Below are 21,424 nucleotides of genomic sequence, written 5' to 3'. Positions count from 1 at the left end.
CTGAATGAGCAGTTTGGGCTTCTCTAAGCTAATGATGTTTTATATTTGTTCTCTTAATCTCATTACTTGTGCGAGCCAGATAACAAAATAAACAATGCAACCACATGAATGTGCTTTGGCATTCAAGCTGCTGACAGTGGCTGTCAGTTTGGTGTTGTCTGCTTCTATTTCACCACCACTCGCTATGACATGACTATGATATCCAGTGCAGACTGCTAACAGAACCATCAAGCGTGCTCTGACTACTGCTATTTCACTATGGGGCACGTCAAACTCGACGGTGGCTGCCTGAATGAGCATTTTGGGCCTCACTAAGCTAATGATGTCTTATATTTGTTCTCTTAATCGCTTTACTTGTGTGAGCCAGATAACAAATTAAACAATGAAACCACATGAATGGCTGTCATAATGAGCATTTTGAGCCCGCCAACGATAATCAGGGTTAACAATAGTGTTTCAATTCAGATATGCCAGCATTTAAATGTGTTTCTATGCCACTTCTTAAATCGAGCACAATGTGTGCAGGACGTTGCTTATCAGAATTGAGCTTCTATTATAAGGAATATGCCATAAATGGAACTGCTTATTTATTTGAGAGGTCACGGAATGGATGGTTGGCTGTTGCGAACCCACCGGCAAAATTTTGGTAGCCCTAATAAGGGCTGTTCTTTTGTTAATAAGAAGCGTTTATGCTTCGTCGAGTGGCTCAATGCCAGACAGCTCGCAGTCGGAGTCGCTTTCTTCAGCGTCATCTTCACCCAGCTGGATGATGATGGGTTGAATGTGCTCACTCCCAGACGTGTCAAGTCTGAACTTTGCCTCCAAGTCCATCACATGCTGAATGCTCTTCCTCCAGTCTTCCGCCGTTACCTGCTTGATTTTCTCCCTCAAGATGACGTCGACCGTGGACAGCTTGAAGTCTCTGTTGTCCGCAGCGATGCCATTTTTGACCTTGGCCCACACAAGCTCAATGGGATTAAATTCGCAGTGGTACGGCGGGAGCCTGAGTACAATGCAACCGGCCTTTACAGCTGTGTTGTCTACGATGTAGCTCAGAAAGCGTGACTTTACAGATGCCACCAGATCAAGCAGCTGCTTCTTTATCATCCTTTCACCGTAGGTGATGTTCTTGTTTGTGAGCCACTCCTGTATCTTTTCCTTCTTCCAGGCTGTCGTCGGCAATTTCTCTTCTCGCCGGCTATGGTAAGGTGCATTGTCTAAAAGAATGACGCTACCAGCTGGCAACTTCTGCAGAACGTCATTGAACCAGCCCTCAAAGCGATTGCCGTCCATTTCCTCGTGGTAGTCGCCTGTCTTTTGGCCTCGGAATATATCCAAGCAGCCGTCGACGAAACCATCCTCGCTGTCGATGTGCGTCACGATGAGGCGCTGACCTTTCCCAGAAGGTTGTTTTAGAACCGTCGTCAGGCCATTTGCTCGAGCGAACAGGCGTCCGCGCTTCTGCACCACGGTGTCTGTCCACATGATCGACTGAGTGTGTCCCGCCGTCACCCATGTCTCGTCCAGGTAGAAGATCTTTCGGCCTTCCGCCCGGTAGCGCTCCACGTCACGGAGGTAGCAATTCCGCCAATCGGTGATGTCATCCCGGTCGATAAGCAGCGAGTTGCGGCTTCTCTTTTCGTGCTTGAAGGCGATCTCGGCAAGCAGGCGACGCACAGTACACCGCCTTAGTGATGGTAGTTTCATACGCTCCGAGAACTCGGTAGTTACCTTCTCGACCATCGGTATCTCGTTGCGGCGAAAGAAATCGTGCACACATGACCTCAGCGCGCACAACGTGAAGCTGTCAAACTTCACGCTGCGTCTCCTCTTCTCCGCATTGCGTGGGCGCTTTCGCAAGGTCGTCGTCAGTTTGCCACCCGAAAAATGCGAAGCTTTAACTTCCTGCCTCACCCTGAACACAGTCCTTTCGCTTACACCATACATGTCGGCGACAAACTTGCTCGTGTCCTCCACGCTGCGTTCAGGCTGCCTGTTACGCCAAAACGTGTAGCAGTGGAAGATCATGTTGCGCGAATCGCTGTTCAGGATGTGGCCGCTCTTGTTCTTGCCGAGGCTCCTTGGTGGTGTGGTCATCGAGGTGACACAAGGCTCGTTCGGCAACAAAGGATCGCGACCCGATGTCACCTCGCTGGGCTCCATGGCGGAAAACTGGCACGGAATGCCGCGCGCGATCGTTCGCGAACTCACGAGATCGCAGGTTCGCAACCGCGAAAAAAATATTAATTAAAATTAAGCCAAACACATTAAAAAAATAAGGTTGTGCAAACACACAAAAAGTATATATGAATCTTATGCTATTAAGCCAGCGACTGCTACGCCCGGTGCCGTCGATCTTGCTCTGTAGCAGACGACGCACAGCGTTGTAGAAGGCACGGAGTTATTTTTCTCTCGCGATCCGGCATGTGCGCTAGCATTTCCATCATGATAGTTTTACCAATCCACTCGTCAAAATACACAAATCTTATTTATACCGACAAATACGTGTTTTAGAAGCAGTCACAATTTTTTGAGTGGGACTATTTCTTTAGTCGCGGAGGAATTGGCTGCTGCGCTTCGGTCAACTGGGCGGGGCCTCCTCCTGTCTTCTAAAGTTGTACCCGACTATAGATAAAACGAAAAAGAAAAAAAGAAAATTCCCGAGTGGAGAGGAGGTTGCACAGCCTCTCCGCCGCCGCCGCCGCCTTGAGAACCTCCTGAATCTTGAAAGCGCCGGAGCGCGTGCGGCTGACGTTTTCTCAAGGCGTGCGCCGAATTAATGGGCCCGAACGAAGCGGTCGTCTACATCTTTCGGGGTCTCGACTCCCTTCCGAAGATTCGAGCCTGGCCTGGCGAAGGAGCGTTGTTGCCCGCCCGACGAACGTCTAGGTTTGGCCGACTGAAGAGACTAATGGGCCTGGATATTTTTCTGTAACTATATATATATATATATATATATATATATATATATATATATATATAATGTGTGTCATCTGCCTCGAAGCGTCAAGCTACCTCACGAGTTTTCGAAAAGCAAGCGGTCGCCGATCTCCGCCAGCCTATAAAACAAATGAAAAATGCTGACAGGCCTTCGACAACGGCATCCACTTCTTCACAGCAGCGGGCCACTCACGACAAATAGCAAATATTTATCCACTGCCTTCAATCCTACTCGAAATCGGGAAGCGATTACGCAACATACCCTCATAAAATTTCACAGATTCATTCGGAATTGTACGAGAGTGGTTCAGTCATATACTCTTGCCTCCATCCTTTCGAGAGAGACACCAATTTCACCTATAGACCGTCGCGACGTCACAGTCGACGAAAAAAAGTAACTCAACGGGCGTTTCGACTAACAAAAAATGAGATGAAAATCCAGGATGTAGCGCCATTATGGAAACCAACCAGGCGATGTTGCATCTTCATCCCTGTGTTTATGCAAATAAAAGCAGTTTTCCACCGTGTCAAACTTGAGGAGAGGTTATACTCTGTCCACCTACATGGGGAATACTGCTGTCATCTATTCGCGTTTAAAATACATAACAAAAAATGGGTTCTTCGCGTTCGTAATAGATTATTACTTCTGTGACCACTAACCGTCCGCACTGCAAGAGTGGCGTTTCGAAGCGGGCGCGTCAGTGCGGGGGCGGGAGGGGGGGGGGGGGGGGCGCTCTGCCAAGCGCCGGCGGGGAGTCTCATTGGATTAGAAAAGTGCCAGCAGCAGCGGGTTGGGCACAGGCCCACCGTTTGCGGGGCAACGACGGGAAGGGGAGAAAGATACAGCTGCAGCAAGTTTATTTGTCACGAGCCAAACTCTCGAAATTGGTCGCTCTGTCTCCATAAATGTCTAATTCTTGCCCCCGAACAGCGTTCGCCGTATATGGTAAACTTACATCATCAGAGGACAGTTGACAGCTTAACCCCGTCACGACACACGAAAAGAGCCGCGAGATTTTCAAGTCCGTTCTCATTACCGTGATATGTTACGATCGAAGAGTGTGCTGTGGAGTGTGCTGTGGTCTGTGCGTGTGTGTTTGTGTGTGTGTGTGTGTGTGGGGGGGGGGGGGGGTAGTCACGGTTTCTGAAAGTAACGCTGTCTCTTCTTCGGTGGCTTTTGGAGTGCTATCAGTGTAAACTTTCGTTAACTTTTCTCATTGCTAATTGCGAAACTTACCGTCCGGCCCCAAATTCACTTACGTAATCACAATATTCAAAGTACCGTGGCTACGCAGTATCACCTACACCTCAATCAGGTGCGAGCCCGCAGGGCAGTGTACCAAAACAAACAGGGGGGGGGGGGGGGGGGGGGATATGCGATACTTTCGAATAACGAATCGAATAGCGTCCTATTCGATTCGGCCTTCGAATCGAACAGTCACTATTCGTAAATGCGAATATTTTTTCGAGCGCTTTTCGAATATTTCAAAACGTCAACTGCACCCACATAAACGTAAAACTTGAACAAAAGTAGGGTTACTTTTCGCACTCGCGGGCATAGTACAGACATAAAAACGTGTGAACTTGCGTAGCAGAGCAGGTTGCGTCGCCAAGTAGCCATACCTTACATGCTATACAGCGATCATTCGCGCTCTCTGAAGAGTCCTGCGCATGCGAAAAAACTACTTGTTTGCGCCTAATGCTGCATTTTTGGTTTTAATAAACACCGCTTCATAATGTACTACGTAATGAAAGGAACTCGCTAACTTGAGAAAACTAGGATGTGAACATTCTGATAACTGCCTGTTCATTATTCGAAATCTATTCGAAAACTATTCGACATTCGATACGTTTATTTGCACTAATCAATACGTATTCGAATCGGTCTAAAAAAAATCGCTATTGCACACCCCTACACAAAACAGAGGGCGCTGCAGTGTGCGTGATACGCAGCTGCACTTTCGGAAAGTGGGCGTCACCGAAGCGCACAAAACCCGCCCGGTTTTATTGTCAAGGAACGAAAGGTTGTCGCGCGAAAGGACAACGGAAAAAGCCGAGAGACAACCAGGCAGAAACAATGAGGCGCCGATACGATACACCGTCGAAGACCCGGCGACGCTCTCTTTCAGAGTCTGCAACACATCGCGTGGCTCAGTTTCGTAAATAAGGAGCCAAGCGAGCGCGCATCACGTTGCATCGTAAAGGAACGTACTAATCACGTGACCCTTACGGTTTTTTTTTTCTGCTTTTTTTTTTGATGAGTGAGGGTCCAAACGCTCTACGACCCAAAAAAAGAATGACACTTGCGCTAAATAACTTACTACGAGACTAGTTTCGGCGATGTCGCTTAATTCTCTATGAGCAAACGTCATCGTAGCTAGCTAGCGTTACTTACATGGTGCACAACGTGAGCAAATTCTGCTCCGCGTCACAACGTCACAATGACGTCGATGACGCCAGCTCCGGAATTTCGATATCGTATTCCGTGTCAAATTAAAATATCTCGAGAGTGCTTCCCGACCTCGTTACGTGCTCTAGCTTCACTCTTTAACGTGCCAGCTGGGAGCCTGTAAGAGAGTTTCGACAATTTCGAAATCACGTGTCGGTACTCGTTTAAACCACGCAAAGCATGCGAAAGCGTAACGAAAAAAAAGCAACGAAAAAAGCAACGAAAAAAAAAAAAGGCCGCGCACAGGCGTAGGACTCTAAAATGACCACATGTCGACATAAGAGATCTCCCTCACAATGAATGAATGAGAGTGCATCGCCTCGCCCGAGCAGTGCTCGTGATGAATAACCGCATATAAATAATGAATGAATGAGTCAGATGTTCTAACGCCAACACCAGCAGAAAAAAAAAAAGGAAAACATTCGGTGTCACGCCCTAACATCAGTCCCCAACCGTTGAATCACTAGTAGACAAATAACACTGGCAGGCAATATCTAGTCGATGGGCAACGGGTGGAAGTACGCCGATGTGTACATACGGATACACATTCAGAAATACGGCGACGCAAAACGCTATCGTGACCCCTTTGAAGCAGCGGCCGTGCACCTTCGTAGGCAAACAAGTCTTCCTCTCGAGATAACGACGTCAAACAGTGCAGCAATGCAAAGAAAGAGAAAAACACGTTCCAACGAAACCAAGACACACGAACGAGGACAAACACAAACGCTCGTCGCTACGCGAAATCAAACGCACTACGGCTCCCGAATGACCATACTTCGCTGCTCGCTTCCTCGCGAGTCCTTGCAAAAGTAGAAAAATAAATTCTAATGACTATCGCTCTCTCAGTGGTACGTCCAAAAGTACCGTGCAGCCCGGAAAAAAAAAAAAAAAGACTCAGCATCTTTCCACATTCGAACTGTCACTAACGGTAAAAAAAAAAAAAAGCAATCAAACGCAAACAAAAATAAAGCACTCTCGGAGAGGGAGCACCGCGGTACAGGAAAAGACCTGCAAGCGTCTTTCTGTGCAGCGCTCGAAAAAAAAAAAAAAAAAAAAAAAAAAAAAAAACCGGCAAGCAGCTTTCCCTTATACGTATTTTTCGTGCAGGGGCAGCAGCACTAAGAAAGTTTGAGTAGCTAGACCAAAAAAAAAAAAAAAAAAAACGAACGAACAAGCAAAGGTCACGCTGCGCGCGCGCACCGGGCGCGATAATACCGGCGGAGGAAAGCGAGAAAGTGGATGATGGCCCCGCACCCCGTGTTGCGGACGTGTGTGTGTGTGAAATGTGCTTTCCCACACAACCGGTAATAGATGATCTGGCCGACACGTGCCGGTATATATACGAGGATGGAAGTTGGCCAGAGGCACCACCACCACCAGTTCGCCGGTTCTCCACGTCTGCGGATCTAACGCGCGGGCAATGCGTTGGGGAAGAAGAAGAAAAAAAAGCTGTGCGGCAAGGGATATGCGCATAACGCTGCGAATGATTTGTTCTTCCTCGTTCGGCGTTTCCCCCCCGAGTCCGACCAGCCTTGTACTAGAAGGCAGGCAAGGTTTCGAAAACCTGCTTAATGCCGCCCCCCTTCCCCGTGAAGGAAACGTTTTTCCGTTTTATTCCCCGGTCAGAAGTTTAAAAAAAAAAAAGGAGAAAACATTCGTCTTGATCAAAACAAACAGTTGTTTAAACTCACGCACGACCATTCTCGCAAGAACAAATAACCTCTCAAGACGCAGACTGTACACCGCGGGCAAGCAAATCTTGCTAACATTTATAATATGCAAATGCAATTCAGAAGCATGAAAACCGTTTTTTTTTTTTTTCCTGCATGTCGCCGCCACCGAAATGCGGCCGCCGCGAACGGGATTCGAACCGGCGACGTCGTGCTCTGCTGCAAAACGCCCCCCGCCCCGCCACTGCGCCGAGGCTGCAGGGCCTCAAGAACGCTTTCAGCGAAAAGCGTCCGCCTCCACGTATAGTACGTGGCTGCTGCTTCTAGGCTCATTCACACACGCGCGCTATAAAACCGCCGCGTGTATAGATCGGTCGTTAGATAACTAAAAATAACGCCCGGCTACCGCAGAGTCGGAAGAGTTAAAAACGAGAGAAACCCGCTCACGCTCACACCGGCTCGCTCGAGGCGCTTAACACACGCGCACAACGGACCCCGGAATGCGCTTATCGGGTTATCGCCGACATCTCGACGCCAGCTTTCAGAGAATAGCGGGGAGGAGATGAACGAGTCGACGACCGACAGTGTCCCCGCTTGGAAACAAAAGCTGGTCGCTTTGGATAGAGAGAATGAATTCCATTTGAAAATAAAATATGATGTGCTCTATCGTTCCGGCAGAGAAACGATCTAGTACTAAATTGCGGGGTTCTGACGCACCGTAGCTGAGCAGTGGATATAACCCTACGAGGGAGTGGAGACAACTACTGCTGCAATGCGGCCTTGCTGGAACGGCATCTTGGGAGTACGATTCTAGTAGCGCGTATGTGACGAGGACAGCAAGGCGGCGCACGAAAGACACACAGCGTCGTGGCGTCACCACGCACACCTGCTAAACGAAACCGAAACTATAGTTCGCAGAAAAGCCGCCACAATAAAAATCATTTAAGGCTCTCTGCGGTTTGCCGGTACTTTTCTTAGTGTATCGATGTCCACGACCACCGTTTAACGCAAAAAGATAAAGCAAAAAAGAAAGGGGGGGGGGGAGGGGGGCACCGTCATCATGCTCGCTCCCACGTGACCACTTACAGCGTCACCACGCACACACACCTGCTAAACGAAAGCGAAACTATAGTTCGCAGAAAAGCTGCCACAGTAAAAATCATTTAAGGCTCTCTGCGGTTTGCCGGTACTTTTCTTGGTGTATCGATGTCGACGACCACCGTTTAACCTAAAAAGATAAAGCAAAAAAAAAAAAAAAACGTGCCATATCAATGCTGCTCCCTTAAGTGTTCCTAACCAGGGCACCTGCTTCGTCGCTAGGAAGCGCGTGCTAGAAAAGTGAGCACCCGGAAGTACGAACTTAAATGTACACGACCCAGTGACACCGCTGTGTTAACACGAGCTTCTTCTCCAAGTTCGAAAGACGGTGTTTTCTTCAGGTGCGCGTGTCATTGGTAAAAAATATATGTTCAAGAAAACAAGTATCACAACAAATACCGCGAAAACGTATGCTTTCTTTAATAGTTATCACGAGCACCAACAAAACGTTTATAATCAAGCGAATGTCCTACAGAGGTTTCAAATCAGGCAGCGACGAAGTTACGCTAACGAGATTGCACGCATCTTAACAAAAAGGTCCAAATTATGTATGGCTGAAAAAAAAAAAAAAAAAAAAGGAATCCCAACAAAACCAACCTCTCTTCGGGCGCTGTGTGCAAAGGTAGTGCATCAAAAGCAAGAGCACCGATGTAAAACAATTACATAAACTGCGCCGCAAACATCTTGAAACGCTTCCGATTAGATTTCTGCTGCAAGTTTCAATAATATTTGGCAGGTGTTGTAATAAAACGAGTCAGAATCAGTAGCGCACCCAGGATCTCTGCCAGGGGGCGGGGCTGACAGTTTGTCAATACCATCTAAACAGCACTAATTTCGATTTCTTCACGGGAAATTGTCAAAAAATGCGCTTTTTGCGAGTGTGCAGACGGTTGCGCGTCTTACATCTTAGTTGCAGTACTTAAATGCGTAAGCAAAGAAATGGGGTTAAACAAAAGGGGGGGGGGGGGGTTAAGGCGGCCTCAGGGGGGGTTACAACCCCCGAATCCTCCCCCCCCCCCCCCCCCCCGTCGGTGCGCCACTGGTCAGAATGTAGACGTCCGGGTTGGTCTCGGTATGAGAACGTCACATGTGGCTAATTCACTTCTTGCATTAATTTTTACAATGTTTTACATGCTGCATATATTTTAACGGGCGCTTTTCAAGCATGCTAGACACGAAATAATTCATGGTCTAATGGGTGACTTCCTGTAAAGAGTTCGCGCATGAGGTCCCCTTTCAGTTAACTTGACAAAACTCGCTTGAGAATTAAATTTAATAAAGTGGTGGTGAAACTAAACTCGATGGAAATTCGCGCCTGAACTTACGAGTTCTATCCATCGCTCCCGCTTTTCCAAGACCTGCAACGGAACAGTACGACAAAACAAACGAAAGAAGAAAAAAAACGTGGCACGCCCTCCCCGCTTGAAAAGAGGGTGTGAAGCCCTTGCTGCACCAACCAGTAAGCACGAAGCACGGCGTAGAAAACCGAAACCCAGATGCGTGCGTACGAGCGCGCGCGGTTCTTTTCTCTCTTTTTCGTTGTCTACACGCGATCCCGAAGATCCCCTCAGCAAACAAAAAAAGAAAAGAAAGACGCGGGCTTTGCAAAGATGAACTCCCACGCCACCTCAGGGCACTGGACGGAAGCCTCTCACGCCAGAAAGAAACGTCGGATAGAGGTTAGACGTAACGCATTGCGCATTTTTCGCAACACGCTGTAAAATAAATAACGGAAGGATAAGACAAATGAAAAAGGCAAAGAACGGCAGGAGCTTGCGTAACGACGCGCGCATGAACACGGCAAAAGCGACTGTTGCGCAGGTCCCGGCGCAGCAAGCGTTTCGAAGTGCCCGTAGTACACTGTCAAGTAATGACCCACAAAGCGGTGGCATTATCAAGGGCTGTATAAAACGTGGCAGATAGGAAACGGCTAGGCACAACGGACAGGCTCTTAGCGCTAACGTTAGCAGCAGAGACGACGTCGTCGGACGGCGAGTTTATATGATAGAGGTCGGGTTTGCAAGCGCAGCCAACTTTTTAAAAGCCATAAACACACCAGACGGCGAATCAAACACTTTTTTTTTCCCCTCTCGTCCGCAGTCGTAGTAAATGCCGCTACCGACTGCAATCTCGGGCGTACAAAAATACGTGTTATTTTTTACAGGCGTCGGAGGGGCTTACAGTGACAGGAAATGAAACGGCCTTGACAGCCTCCCTACGGATTTGAATTTCGAGCACCGTACGCTATCGTCACGACTATTAATGCGGAAAGCTTTTTTTTTTTTTTTTAATGTTTTCTTCGGCGTATTGCTTAGCACATGGTCCTTAAGACGCCGACATGTGCGGACTGGCTCGAGCCAGTCATAACATCAACAGAGCCGCAGAAAACAATCGCATTTAGCGGCTGAGTCGTCAAAATGGCGTCGTCCGTCCGTCGATTAAAATGGGCCTACGAGCTACGGAGATGCTCTCGAACGACGCACAGAGAAGCAGCAGCAGCCACCACCATTTGTCGAGAACAACAAAACGAAAGTCACCGTATCGAACAGCGGCAACATACTGAGAAACAGGAACCGGTAATCAGCTGCGAGCAACGGTACAACGGACGGGAAAAGAAGCAGAAGACGCAATAGAACTCGTCTGGTAACAAACGGCACTTTGCAGACGACAGCGGGAGGAGAGAACACATGCAGCGCTGCAAACAGGGGTAGTAGTACAACACACACAAGGGGCAGCAGCAACAGCCCAGCAAAAGAAAAAAAGAAAAAAAACCAACAGAGCGTGCACTGCGCGCGCGACATCGTTTTCCTCCCGGCACGAGCAAAGCAAAACAATCAAGACAACAAAAAACAACGGAGCTATCAACAAATGCCGCCGCTGCAGACGGGCTTCTCGTTTTTTCCTCAAGCATACCTGCCGACAACGCGCGCCTAGATCGCTAGGACACGGAAGCGAGCGGCGTACTACACACGAAAAACGGAACGACGCGAAGACAGCAAACGAAAAAAGAAAGAAGGAAGCCATTTAAAGCAGTAGCCGCATCATTGGGCGCTTCCTTCCGACAGAGCCGCTCGCTACTTCCTACAGACACGGTGGGTCTCGGTTCGGTGTCGAGCGTCGCCCCATAAAGAATTCACGAGAAGATTCACACGGTGACGAAACAAGAGCAGCACCGCACAACGAATATAAAAGAAACCGCCCCGTTTCTGACGAGGGCCGGATCAAAACACAGCAAGGGCACACACTACGCAGCCGGTCTTCCCGCAAACAAGATCGCATCGCTGGGATTCTTTCAGCGTCGATAATCGCTGAAAGGAGTGTGTAGGCAGCGTGCAATAAGACGCCGCTGACGAGGTCTAGGGCAGCGCTCGAATGAAATGCGCAAGATCGTCGAGACAGCCGCGTAGTACGCGGGCAGGGCCGCCCCCGTAACCACGCAGCACGTTTAAAGGGTTAAAACGGAAGGCTCTCCGTAAAACGTAAAAAAAAGAAAAAGAGGCGCATCAAGAACTGGAGCAAGCGCGGACGCAACAACGCTAACCTTGGAAACTGCTAGCGACCGAGAGCTGACGGGGAGATTCTTCCGTCGACGGAGAGAGACAGCGCATCCGAACGAACGCTGCCCGACACCATCGCGTTTTTCGTAGTACGTCCGGACATTTCAGGTGACCGATGTCGCGCAATTAGCCACGGTAAACTGCACTCGATTCGTGGCCGAAAACGGCGATCGTACTGTTAAAACGCGAGCGACACAGCTCGTTTCATCCCAGGTCCGCACAGAGGCAGCGGCGGAGGAACCCGACAAAGGGAGCGTCGAGATGGCACGACGCTAGCACGGCACTTCGGAGCGCACGGGAAACGCCTCGATTACGCTTCCTCGGTCTCGGCACGGTTGCCGCCGGCTCGCGTACGCGTTCCCGCCGCGCTTCGAGGCACTGTCCGCTCTAATTCGGCCGTTCTCGACGTATTTTAGGCCTAAGGGAAGGAATAAACCTGAGCGCCATATTGCTTTTTTAAGCCAGCGCTAGCCATTGCCAGAGGCAGTACCACGGTTTGTATGAAAAAGCGGCGTTCCGTCGATCCGACCTGCGAAACGCCACTGACGCTGTCAACCGTCGGCAAACGCGGGTAAGTTTCTATCGCCGTCGCACGGACGCGGCGCGCGTCGCTGACAGGGCGTGCGAAAGGCAGGCACAGCCGCGAGGCGGTGTTCGGGATGCGAAACAGGCGCAAAGCGTCACTGCACACACTCACTTGGAACTCGGCCCTTTCGACGTCCCACTGGGCCCTCTCCATTTCGAAGCGGGCCCACTCGTGCTGTATGAAGTGTAATATCCCGGGTATGGAGTACTGGGGCCTCTGTGCCGGTTCTTCTTGGTTCATCTTGGCGTTCATGCCCATGGGGCCCCCCGGCGGCCCCAACTGACCGGTGTGATTCGGCGCTGATGAGACGTCCTCCATATCACTGCATGGTCGCCATTTACATGGATCCAGCCGTGGCCGACGACGTCACTCGGAATGCCGGGATACATTTTCCGCCGAGCGGATGACGTCATTGCACGGCCGCTTGCTTCCGCGGGGGAGAGATGGCGCGGCGAACGTCGCAGTAGTTCGAGTCAGTGTTGTTTGAGGGCGCCACGCGACATGGCAGACTCGCAGTTTGCAAAGTTTGTGCACGCGTTACTTTCGTTTTTCTAAGTTCGATCTGTCTGGTGCCTACTAGAGGGTTTCGTCAATATGATGGTTTCGTACGCGACGTGTGCGTGTTTGTGGAAATGAAGTGATCGAAATGTATCGTTTCCGTAATCGATTCTTTGAGTTTACTAATTGCATGCGACATACGTATTTTTGATGCTTAAAAGCGCACAACGCGAGGTATGTGCACTGACGTTGTATTTAAAATGCGCTTAATGAACTTCAAAACCGTAGCTACTCCGCTGTTTCAGATGTGTTAGCATTTTTATTTATCAAGGTCGCGGGCAGTTCAAAACAATTGACAGCAGTAACTAGTGTTGCTTATGTCTTCTTTTTTTGTAGTTGTTTTTGTTGTTATTGTTAAGCGAACCATTCGTATGTTTAGCAAAGAAAGAGCGCAGCGACGCGAACGAAATAGCGTGCCTGGAAGCATGCTTTGCCACACTCGTAACCTGCCCGTGGCGAAGACAGCTTGTGAGGGGAAAGAGGGGGCGAATTTTTGTGATGTCACTTCGTGAAAATGATTTAGTGCTTGCTGACACAAAGCTGCTGCGACATCACTAGAATGTGATTTGCGTGCGAAGAAATGTAGAGTGTGCTAGTGCCATCAGTGCTGTTGAAACAAGTACGGTGAACCATTAATTCGCATTTACCTTTAAAGTTAGTTTGGTAGGAGTATACTGTTGTTCGGCTTTGAATTCGTATTAACAACAGTCGCAATTTAATCCCCTTTGCTAGTAATTTTGTACGATCTGCAGCCTCTGGATGCGAGTTGAATGAAGATATGTACAAGTTCCTGTTGATCGCCAACTGCGAACAGCGACTGCGTTACGCCTACTACTTCTACCCGGTTGACAAAGCGAAAAGGCCTTCGTTGGAAGCCGCACTGATACAGAAATGTATTTCCAGAAATCAAAACAGCGTGAGTATTAGCTGAACATTTTGCAACAATTGGTGCGGCGATGAGACAATGGTTTGCTAAAATTCGATCTAGGCGAAAGTTTAAAACGAGACTTAAAACGCCCTGTTATAATTAATGACCAGCTTCATATATTTTCGAAAGATTCAAGATAACTGCATCGATCAAGCGCGCAGCTGCAGTGTTTATTACACCAGCTATCAATCGAGCGACAAGAAACGACGTGTAACCTAGCTTTTGTTTCGATAGCCCGTATCTCTGTGGCAGTAATTCAGACGGTGTTATAACGAAACAAAATAAAACATTAAAAGTAGCTCGGAATATTTCTGTAAATCTATTATTAGCGCCCATACCGATCTGTATGTTTTGCGCTCATTTTTCCACACCGCAGTTCTGAATTTTTAATATAAAACAAGGTCAGCCCACTTGATGAAGCACTGGTGCAAACCGCTAATGGAGTTGACATAGATATCACGTATACAAATCATTAGTATATCTGGTTAAAGTAAATTTCGCAGTCCCATTAGGCAGGGTAGCTGATTTTACTTTGTATGGCAAAAAATTTCTAGTGTATAAGATAAATATGAGGTATATTTCATCCTGTTTGTCAAATAATACACTCTAAAACCAATGTACCTATGTGTATACCATAAATCAATATGTTTTAGCAAGAACAGATGCATAAATAATTAAGACAGCAACATAACTAAGTGTGTACCTTCAATTTCTCATGGTTTAGTGCTCTTTAATGTTAAAAAAAACTGTTATACATGCAAAGGCAACAATGTTTACAACAGTTTCGAAAGGATATACCTATAGACTGCAGGATTGTTAAGTTGCCAGTGGGTGCACATTTGAAAAGTTAATTTAATTGTAGCAGGTATAATTAAAGTTAGCATTAATTGAGTAGGAGTGTCATACAAAACACATCATAAGAGCAGCGTCATTGTTCATTCTATTTCCAGTGCTCATTTTTCCTGCACGATGGCTTCAACATCGTGTACCGCAGGACGGGGCAGCTCATTTTCATCATAGGCACAGATGACGATGAGGTAACTCACCCTTACGTCCCGGATTGGTTCTGGTAACAGCTATGGTGCACAACTTGCTTTGGCATTAGATGCAGCCAAGTCACATGAGATTGCACATCATGCTACTCATTCACAACTGAAGTCGCTCCATAGCGTACCCGCTTCCTTACCTTTCTGACTGGCGTTCAATTGCTTAGCATACTAATGTAAGGTGTTTGGAACTAGAGACATTGATGGACCGTAGAAGAGACACAAGTGCACATCATTCGTTTACTGAATCAGGTACAGTAAACTGAACTTCACTCTGAATTAGCACTGCCATTTCCTCTCCACCGGGGCCTTCTTCGTTTCGTACTGGTTTCATAATAAGGAACTGAGCCTAATGAATACATTTAGGCCTCAAGGTTAACCAAATTATTTCTTTTGTTTCATTTTATTTCGTGTTTACTTGAAATAAAGGCATTTTATCGTTCACTTATTCTGAATAAGCATGTGTATGTCGTGGCCAAGGTCAGCTCGTGACCGAGTTAGGGCATCATGGCAAAATGCAATATGTAAATGTTATGCATTTACACACACTTGTTCTCTTTGACAAAATAGTCATTTTTAGTTTTACATCCTCGCAACTCACCTGTCTTTTTTATTTTTTTCAGCGTCATTGAATTTGTGTCATGAAGATATATTAACCATCCCCTCTTATGCACAGGATGCCTTTTACTTCGTTAAATTGTCACACATCAGAATTAGTGTTGAAAAAAAAAAATGACACCCATGGGGATTTTTAGAGCATTCAGAGCAGGCAAATGTTTATTTGAGTACTTTCATTGTTTTGGGGCAGAATAGAACTTGGTTTGCTCCATGATGGTGTATTTCCTTTTCCAAAAGCCATGGTGGTTTTTGGAGGTTACAACTGTTCTCTGTGCCACACAGCTGTTTTCCTTCCTTATTATCAGTCTACAAGGCTGTGAAGGCACTTTTGTCTTTCTTAAGGGCAACTGGCCTGTGTGAACGCCTTTGACTTGGTAGGGCCCTCTGTGCACATGCGCAAACTCACCACGTCTTTTCTCCCCGCCCCCCCTCCCCCTCATCTCTCTATCTCATCTTTCCATTCTCCATTTCCCATTCCCCAGTGTAGGGTGGCCAACCAGACAAATTTCTGGTTGACATTCCTGCCTTCTCCCTTTTCTTTCCTCCTCCTCCTGTATTATCAGTCTGCACTATTTTTCAACCTTATCACTCCTTATCACAGACAGCAGTACCTTTGTAACTCTGCCCTGATTCTCGTTGTAAGAATATTCTTCTGCTAGCTCCACAACAACAATGGAGCCTATATCGTGCACCTGAATGATGCAGACGACTGATTAAAAAAAAAGATAATCAATAGCAGTACAAGTGTGCAGAAGTTGCACTGTTGATGTTGGTCTGAGGAGCGATAAGAAATGTTTTTCAAAGTACCATGCAAGGTTCAGGGAACCACTGTGGTATTTACATGTGCAGACCCCTTCATATCTCACTATAGGTCCTCCAAGATAACCTTAGTTCTTTATTTAGCAGTTTCTTTGTGACCCATGCCATGTTTACAATAATTTTCAGTTATTCCATGAAAACGCAATTTTCTGTACATGAAAGAGTTCAACAACTTGAATGAACCTCAATCACATCAGATATGGAGCTTTTGCAGCTGCCTTTAAAAGGAAGTTCTAGCTCAGAGCCAACTCGGATTTCCCTATTCAAAAGCATGTAAAATGTGGAAACGCTCTCTTTAGACAACTGCTGGACCAGCTTGAATTATATTTTCTTTTTTTTTTTTCATTTGAGACAGGAAGTTATATTCTCGGAACCATAGGAACTATATAGAAACTTGGACCTTCACAAAAATTGCTGGAAATGGCAATTAAGTTTAAAAAACATTGAAGCACATATGTCTAGTACTAAATTTGCAACTCTGTGCCAATACCAGGTATTGAAGTTCTATAAACTGCATCCCATTAGAGCATCTAAAGCTGACAAATGTGCATTTACAGATTAGAAGAGTTTTGAAAAAAGGCGCAGTTTCGGCCCGAAATGCGCAGCGTCGTTTGCGATAGCAAATTATAGACAGCTATACGAAGTTGTAGTTTTATCGGCCGTATAAACATTCACTTACTAACTATATTAACAAGCATGGTGTCACGCAGTGCACGAACAAGCATGAACACATCTCACTCGATGACCACGCACACTCACTGTCAAAACGCTGGAGTGAGAAAGCGCGGCAGCAGCAGCGAGTGAATTGACCTTCGCTGCTTCCCGCTTCAACGCGAACTAAGCGGTGAGAACATAGCGCACACGAAGCTATCAGCGCTCGGCGCACTCTGTCTCCATTGTAGATTGCTTTCAAGGTAGGGCCCGTGCGGCCGCGCCATATGCAGCTTCCGCCGGGTAGAATCCCCCTAGTGCTTTGCGCTCGACGGAAGACGGCGCGCTTCCTCCACGTTTTCACTTGCACATACGGCACGCAGCGACAATGTTATCGCCCTTGGACTTTATACGGAACATCACGGCAGCGGTAGAAATACGACAGTAGTGTCCATATAATTGCTATCGCAATAAACGTCCGACTCACACATGCATGGTTTATTTGAGACGGTGTATAGTAGTACGTCTATCTTGTCAGCTTTAGATGTCTTAATAGGTGCCGTCTACAGAATTGCGATATAATTACTTCTTACTGAGTTCGAGTTGAAAACTTGATACTTTAGTTTTCTTCTTATTTCTTTTATTGCAGTTCTGCAATTTTCAACAATTTAAAATATATGCGAGTATATAGACAGCTTAAATACAAACAAAGCTGGTTCCAACAGTCACTAGAGTTAAACATTTTCTTTTATATATGCAACAAACCTCATCAATTGCACTGCAGCAGATGCTGAGAATGATGAACTCTCCGTCCCCATCTATTTATAAAAGAGTGGCCGAGCTAAAGCTTCCTCCTAGAAGGCAAAGAAGCAGATACAGCAAATGTTCAGACTTGGTGACACACCCCTGATCTCAACTCGGAGGAGGATCAGGCGGAACAGTTGCCGGCTATGTATGCCAGGCTAACCCCGCCTGCTTCAACATCACCACCACCACCACCACCAGACTTTGGCAGCACCCAAGCTGTCCATTTCGTTTAAGAAAAAAGTAGAGTGGTTAGACAAAGCCTCACAGCACCACTCTCAAGCAAGGTGCCAGTACTGTCCAAGATTAGCCTTGCCTACACAGCTACATAATGCACCACACATTTTTTTTTTTTTTAACTTATGGCATCTTGACGGTTTACATTTGGCACAGACATCGGATATTAAATGCATACATGTAGATTTGATCCTCAAGTTGATTTAACATAACAGCCTCCCCTACAGAGGGCACAGAAGAAACATCGACCTTGTTTATTGCAGAACAACCTTGCCGTGTACGAGTTTGTGCGCGCTTTTGTCCAAGTCCTGGATGCCTACTTCTCGGGAGTGGTAAGTAGCACAAAACACATCAACTTATGCTTATTTCTAATTCCTTCTTTCTGTTCCATTTCAGACTGAAAAGAAAGTATCCTTACTTTGAAAAAGAATTTATCCCTTTTATAAATTTATCCTGAATTATCAATCAAGTGAAAAGGGGTAGTTGTCACCAACAAATGGCGATTGTAACTGCTCTATTTATTTTTATCTCAATTAAAGAAAGAAAAAAAAGTTATCTGGAGCTGTTATAGACTACCTTGTCTATGACACACACTTAACAAATGTGAAAGGCCTCTCTCATTGCTCTCTAATTTATTTTTGTACATTTCAACATGTGACTGTTTCATTAAGGCTGTAAAATACTTTTTGGGCATTGCAAGTGGACCTAAACCCATTAAGGGGGTCAATTTAGAATAATAGGGTAATAGATTACAGGTTCATGAATATCCCAGACAACTTTTATGGCCGTTATCGGTAACATTTTTTGCACCAGTCACCTGGTCATGGCCCAAAACACTCCACCTTAAGTGAAAAGTTGCTAAATCATAGTGATGACTTGCTTGGAATGTTGTCTTTCTCGGGTTTTAATTGTTCCTAGACGTATTTCTTAATATTACTTAAACTTAGCTTTTACTTACCTCCCGCAGCTCCACGTCAACAGCCGGAATGTGAAAAAGGAAAATAGCTTTCGATGTATCGCATCTCAAGTCAATGCTTTGCATTGAAAGGCAGCTTCAGTGCACCCAGATTGTTCACTAATAAAATCTTAAGTATGTCTTTAGAAATAGCAACAAGTGGAGGAGCATATAGTATTCCCTTTGGATGAAATGGAGCGATGCATCGGACTTAGCCAGAGTGCCTCAAGTTATTCCACCAGGGCACTTTACTGGCTATTTAATTCTCTAAAAAGAGGACTAAGAAAGTCGCTAGGACTCCAAACAGGCAATGTTGTCGTTAAGGTGACTAAGTGCTTGCTAAACTTAGCAATTTTATTGCTAAGTTACCAACACTGCCTATGGCTATGTTCAAAAGTGTGCTTCTCCTTGTTATTTTTGCGGACCTGTTTTTGGTGTGCTATAGCCATCTCTGCTTCTGCACCAGAGTCAAAAAAGGAGTGAAAATTTACTTACTGTCGTCATTGCCCTCTTTAGATAGCCACTGTCATTCACTCTGTATGGGGTGTGTCACAGAATGGATAGCCACTATCTGACTGTATTTCATCCATGTCAAAAACGGCAAGAGCCACAAGGAGTTAGTGAACCAAAAGAATCACAAGAACCAAGCAGACGGAGCAGGGTGTTCACATAATGGAACATGTTCAGTATGGACGAAACAACATGGAAATAGATGGACACAATGCGTCCGTGTAATTTTATCCATGCTCAGTGCATTCCCTAATGAACATCGCCAAGTGTCCCAATGTCACGTGCTGTTCACATAACAGGAGGTGGCAAGTTTAGCCATGCCAAAAGAGAAATAAAATGGCAGTTCACTGGGCAGGTTATCACGTAGCATCAGCACAGCTAGTAGCACCGTAACAGTGACAAAGTGACAGGGAAGGCATTGATTAATCATCTATTGATTCTTGACAATATGGCTGACACAGAACGCGAGTGAAAAATTTTTTCAGGGTGGTGTCTGGAAATAAGTAACCTCCCAAACCCGAGATATTTCTTTACTTTGCTAAAATGCTGTACAATACCCTCCGACTAAGGTGATAACATGTTACTCTCATCACTGACTAGCTTATAGATGCATTGCAATTGGTGATGTGGTGCGCTTTTGCTGTTGTCGTTGACTGCAAAGAAATTTCTTAACTTCGCTATAAAGGAGGTAAAAGTATACCTCCAGCAGAAGTAATCGCACATAGCACATTTATCCATTGTAACATTGGCAATGCCTGTGGCTTCCTAGAGAATCGCCTTGACTGTGCATGGCACCAGATTGTTTCAGAGTTCTACAAGCTGCACCTCATCCTGCAGCACATGGTCAGCAATGGAAGTGTGTCGGAGACCAACGTACAAAACATCCTGGAACGGTTGAAAGCTTTCGACAATGCTTGAGTTTGCCTACGGTACATTCGTGGTAGGGAAAGGACCATTTCAGATGCAAAAACAAAGCACACGTTTACCATCTTCAGAAGTGTTAGCAGAAGCAGGAGCAGACATATTCTTGCAAAGTTGTCTGGTCATAACAATTTGTGACCAGCCCTGTCTGCTCACTCTAGCTCACCCTATGAGCTAAGACACTTAAATGTGAAGCTTCAGTGTGCCTGCATACTTTAAACATGTGCAAGGAGGTCCACACCCAGATGTTTAGATACGCACAAATCGAAGATCATAGGTACTTTTGCCACGCTTCCATGGCACATTGCTTCGTTACTTCAAAGAATTTTCACGCATTGTTAGCTGGATTTGTGCAGCTGTCTGTCGAGCTGATTTTCCTGAAACATTTGCTTTCTTTTTCTTTGCCTGTGTGAAGCATATAAATGAATGCACAAATTAAATACCAATTTTTGGCAACTGGTAATTCCAGGCTGTATGCCTATGCTGTGAAAGAAAGTGTTGTTATCACGGCTTCCATGATCCTGTGAACTATTGTGAATGGTTGTACAGAATGACTTCATGTGAATAAACACAAACATAATTCTGTCACTAGCTAAGAATTCGGGAGAAGCTCCACACACAATAATGCGTGTCACATTCTGTTCAGTCCTGAACTTGTGAAAAAGTTCTTGAAATTCTTATGTTCCACATAGACACAATTACGCACTGTGCCTTAGCAGTACAGCTGAATATGAATGTAATGAACATGAATATAACGAATTAGCGGATACACTGAAGTAAACCTAGAATGTTTCTTGCGAGCATGTAATGAATATAAATGCTTATAACTATAAGGGTGTGCAAATGTCCAAGACCTTCAAATAACAAATCGAATATTGTCCAATTCGATTCGGTCTTCGAGTCAAATAGTCACAAACGGCGTCTGGTTTGAAATTTCTGCTCTTCACGCGGCACGTAGCGTTGTAATACTTAGCAGACATGATCGTTCACACATTTTATGCACTGCGCTTGTCAGTTCAAAATGGCCAGACCTGGTGAGGGGCCCTTTAAAAGATTGCACAATACCACAGCAGAAGT

General features: G+C 46.1%; 2 protein-coding genes across 15 annotated transcripts in view; one reads left to right on the top strand and one right to left on the bottom strand.

Annotated features, from left to right (window-relative positions):
• The window catches only part of LOC119458861 (striatin-3-like), a 243,855-nt gene extending 231,189 nt beyond the window's left edge, over window positions 1-12,666 (bottom strand). For all 13 annotated transcript variants that reach the window (XM_049670682.1, XM_049670681.1, XM_049670691.1 and 10 more), the window contains exon 1: window positions 12,412-12,666. In XM_049670682.1, the coding sequence (XP_049526639.1) occupies window positions 12,412-12,618 (207 nt within the window). In that variant the 5' untranslated portion in view covers window positions 12,619-12,666. The remainder of the gene's footprint in view (window positions 1-12,411) is intronic.
• Window positions 9,952-21,337, top strand: LOC119458036 (AP-4 complex subunit sigma-1). 2 transcript variants are annotated; one of them, XM_049670699.1, is made up of 6 exons: window positions 11,829-12,285; window positions 13,591-13,774; window positions 14,737-14,823; window positions 18,225-18,293; window positions 18,358-18,369; window positions 20,225-21,337. In XM_049670699.1, exons 1-6 carry the CDS (start codon window positions 12,215-12,217, stop codon window positions 20,342-20,344), a joined length of 543 nt encoding a protein of 180 aa, XP_049526656.1. In that variant the 5' UTR covers window positions 11,829-12,214; the 3' UTR covers window positions 20,345-21,337. The 2 variants fall into 2 exon arrangements, 1 of the variants encoding a protein (XP_049526656.1); XR_007467850.1 differs by lacking the exons at window positions 11,829-12,285; window positions 18,358-18,369; window positions 20,225-21,337 and adding an exon at window positions 9,952-11,822 and having other exon boundaries at window positions 13,611-13,774; window positions 18,225-18,298.
• Window positions 21,338-21,424: the final 87 nt, after the last annotated feature.

The sequence above is a fragment of the Dermacentor silvarum genome, chromosome 7, assembly GCF_013339745.2.
Source record: "Dermacentor silvarum isolate Dsil-2018 chromosome 7, BIME_Dsil_1.4, whole genome shotgun sequence".
Classification (NCBI taxonomy): Eukaryota; Metazoa; Arthropoda; class Arachnida; order Ixodida; family Ixodidae; genus Dermacentor; species Dermacentor silvarum.
This window is presented reverse-complemented; position numbering and strand designations above follow the sequence as displayed.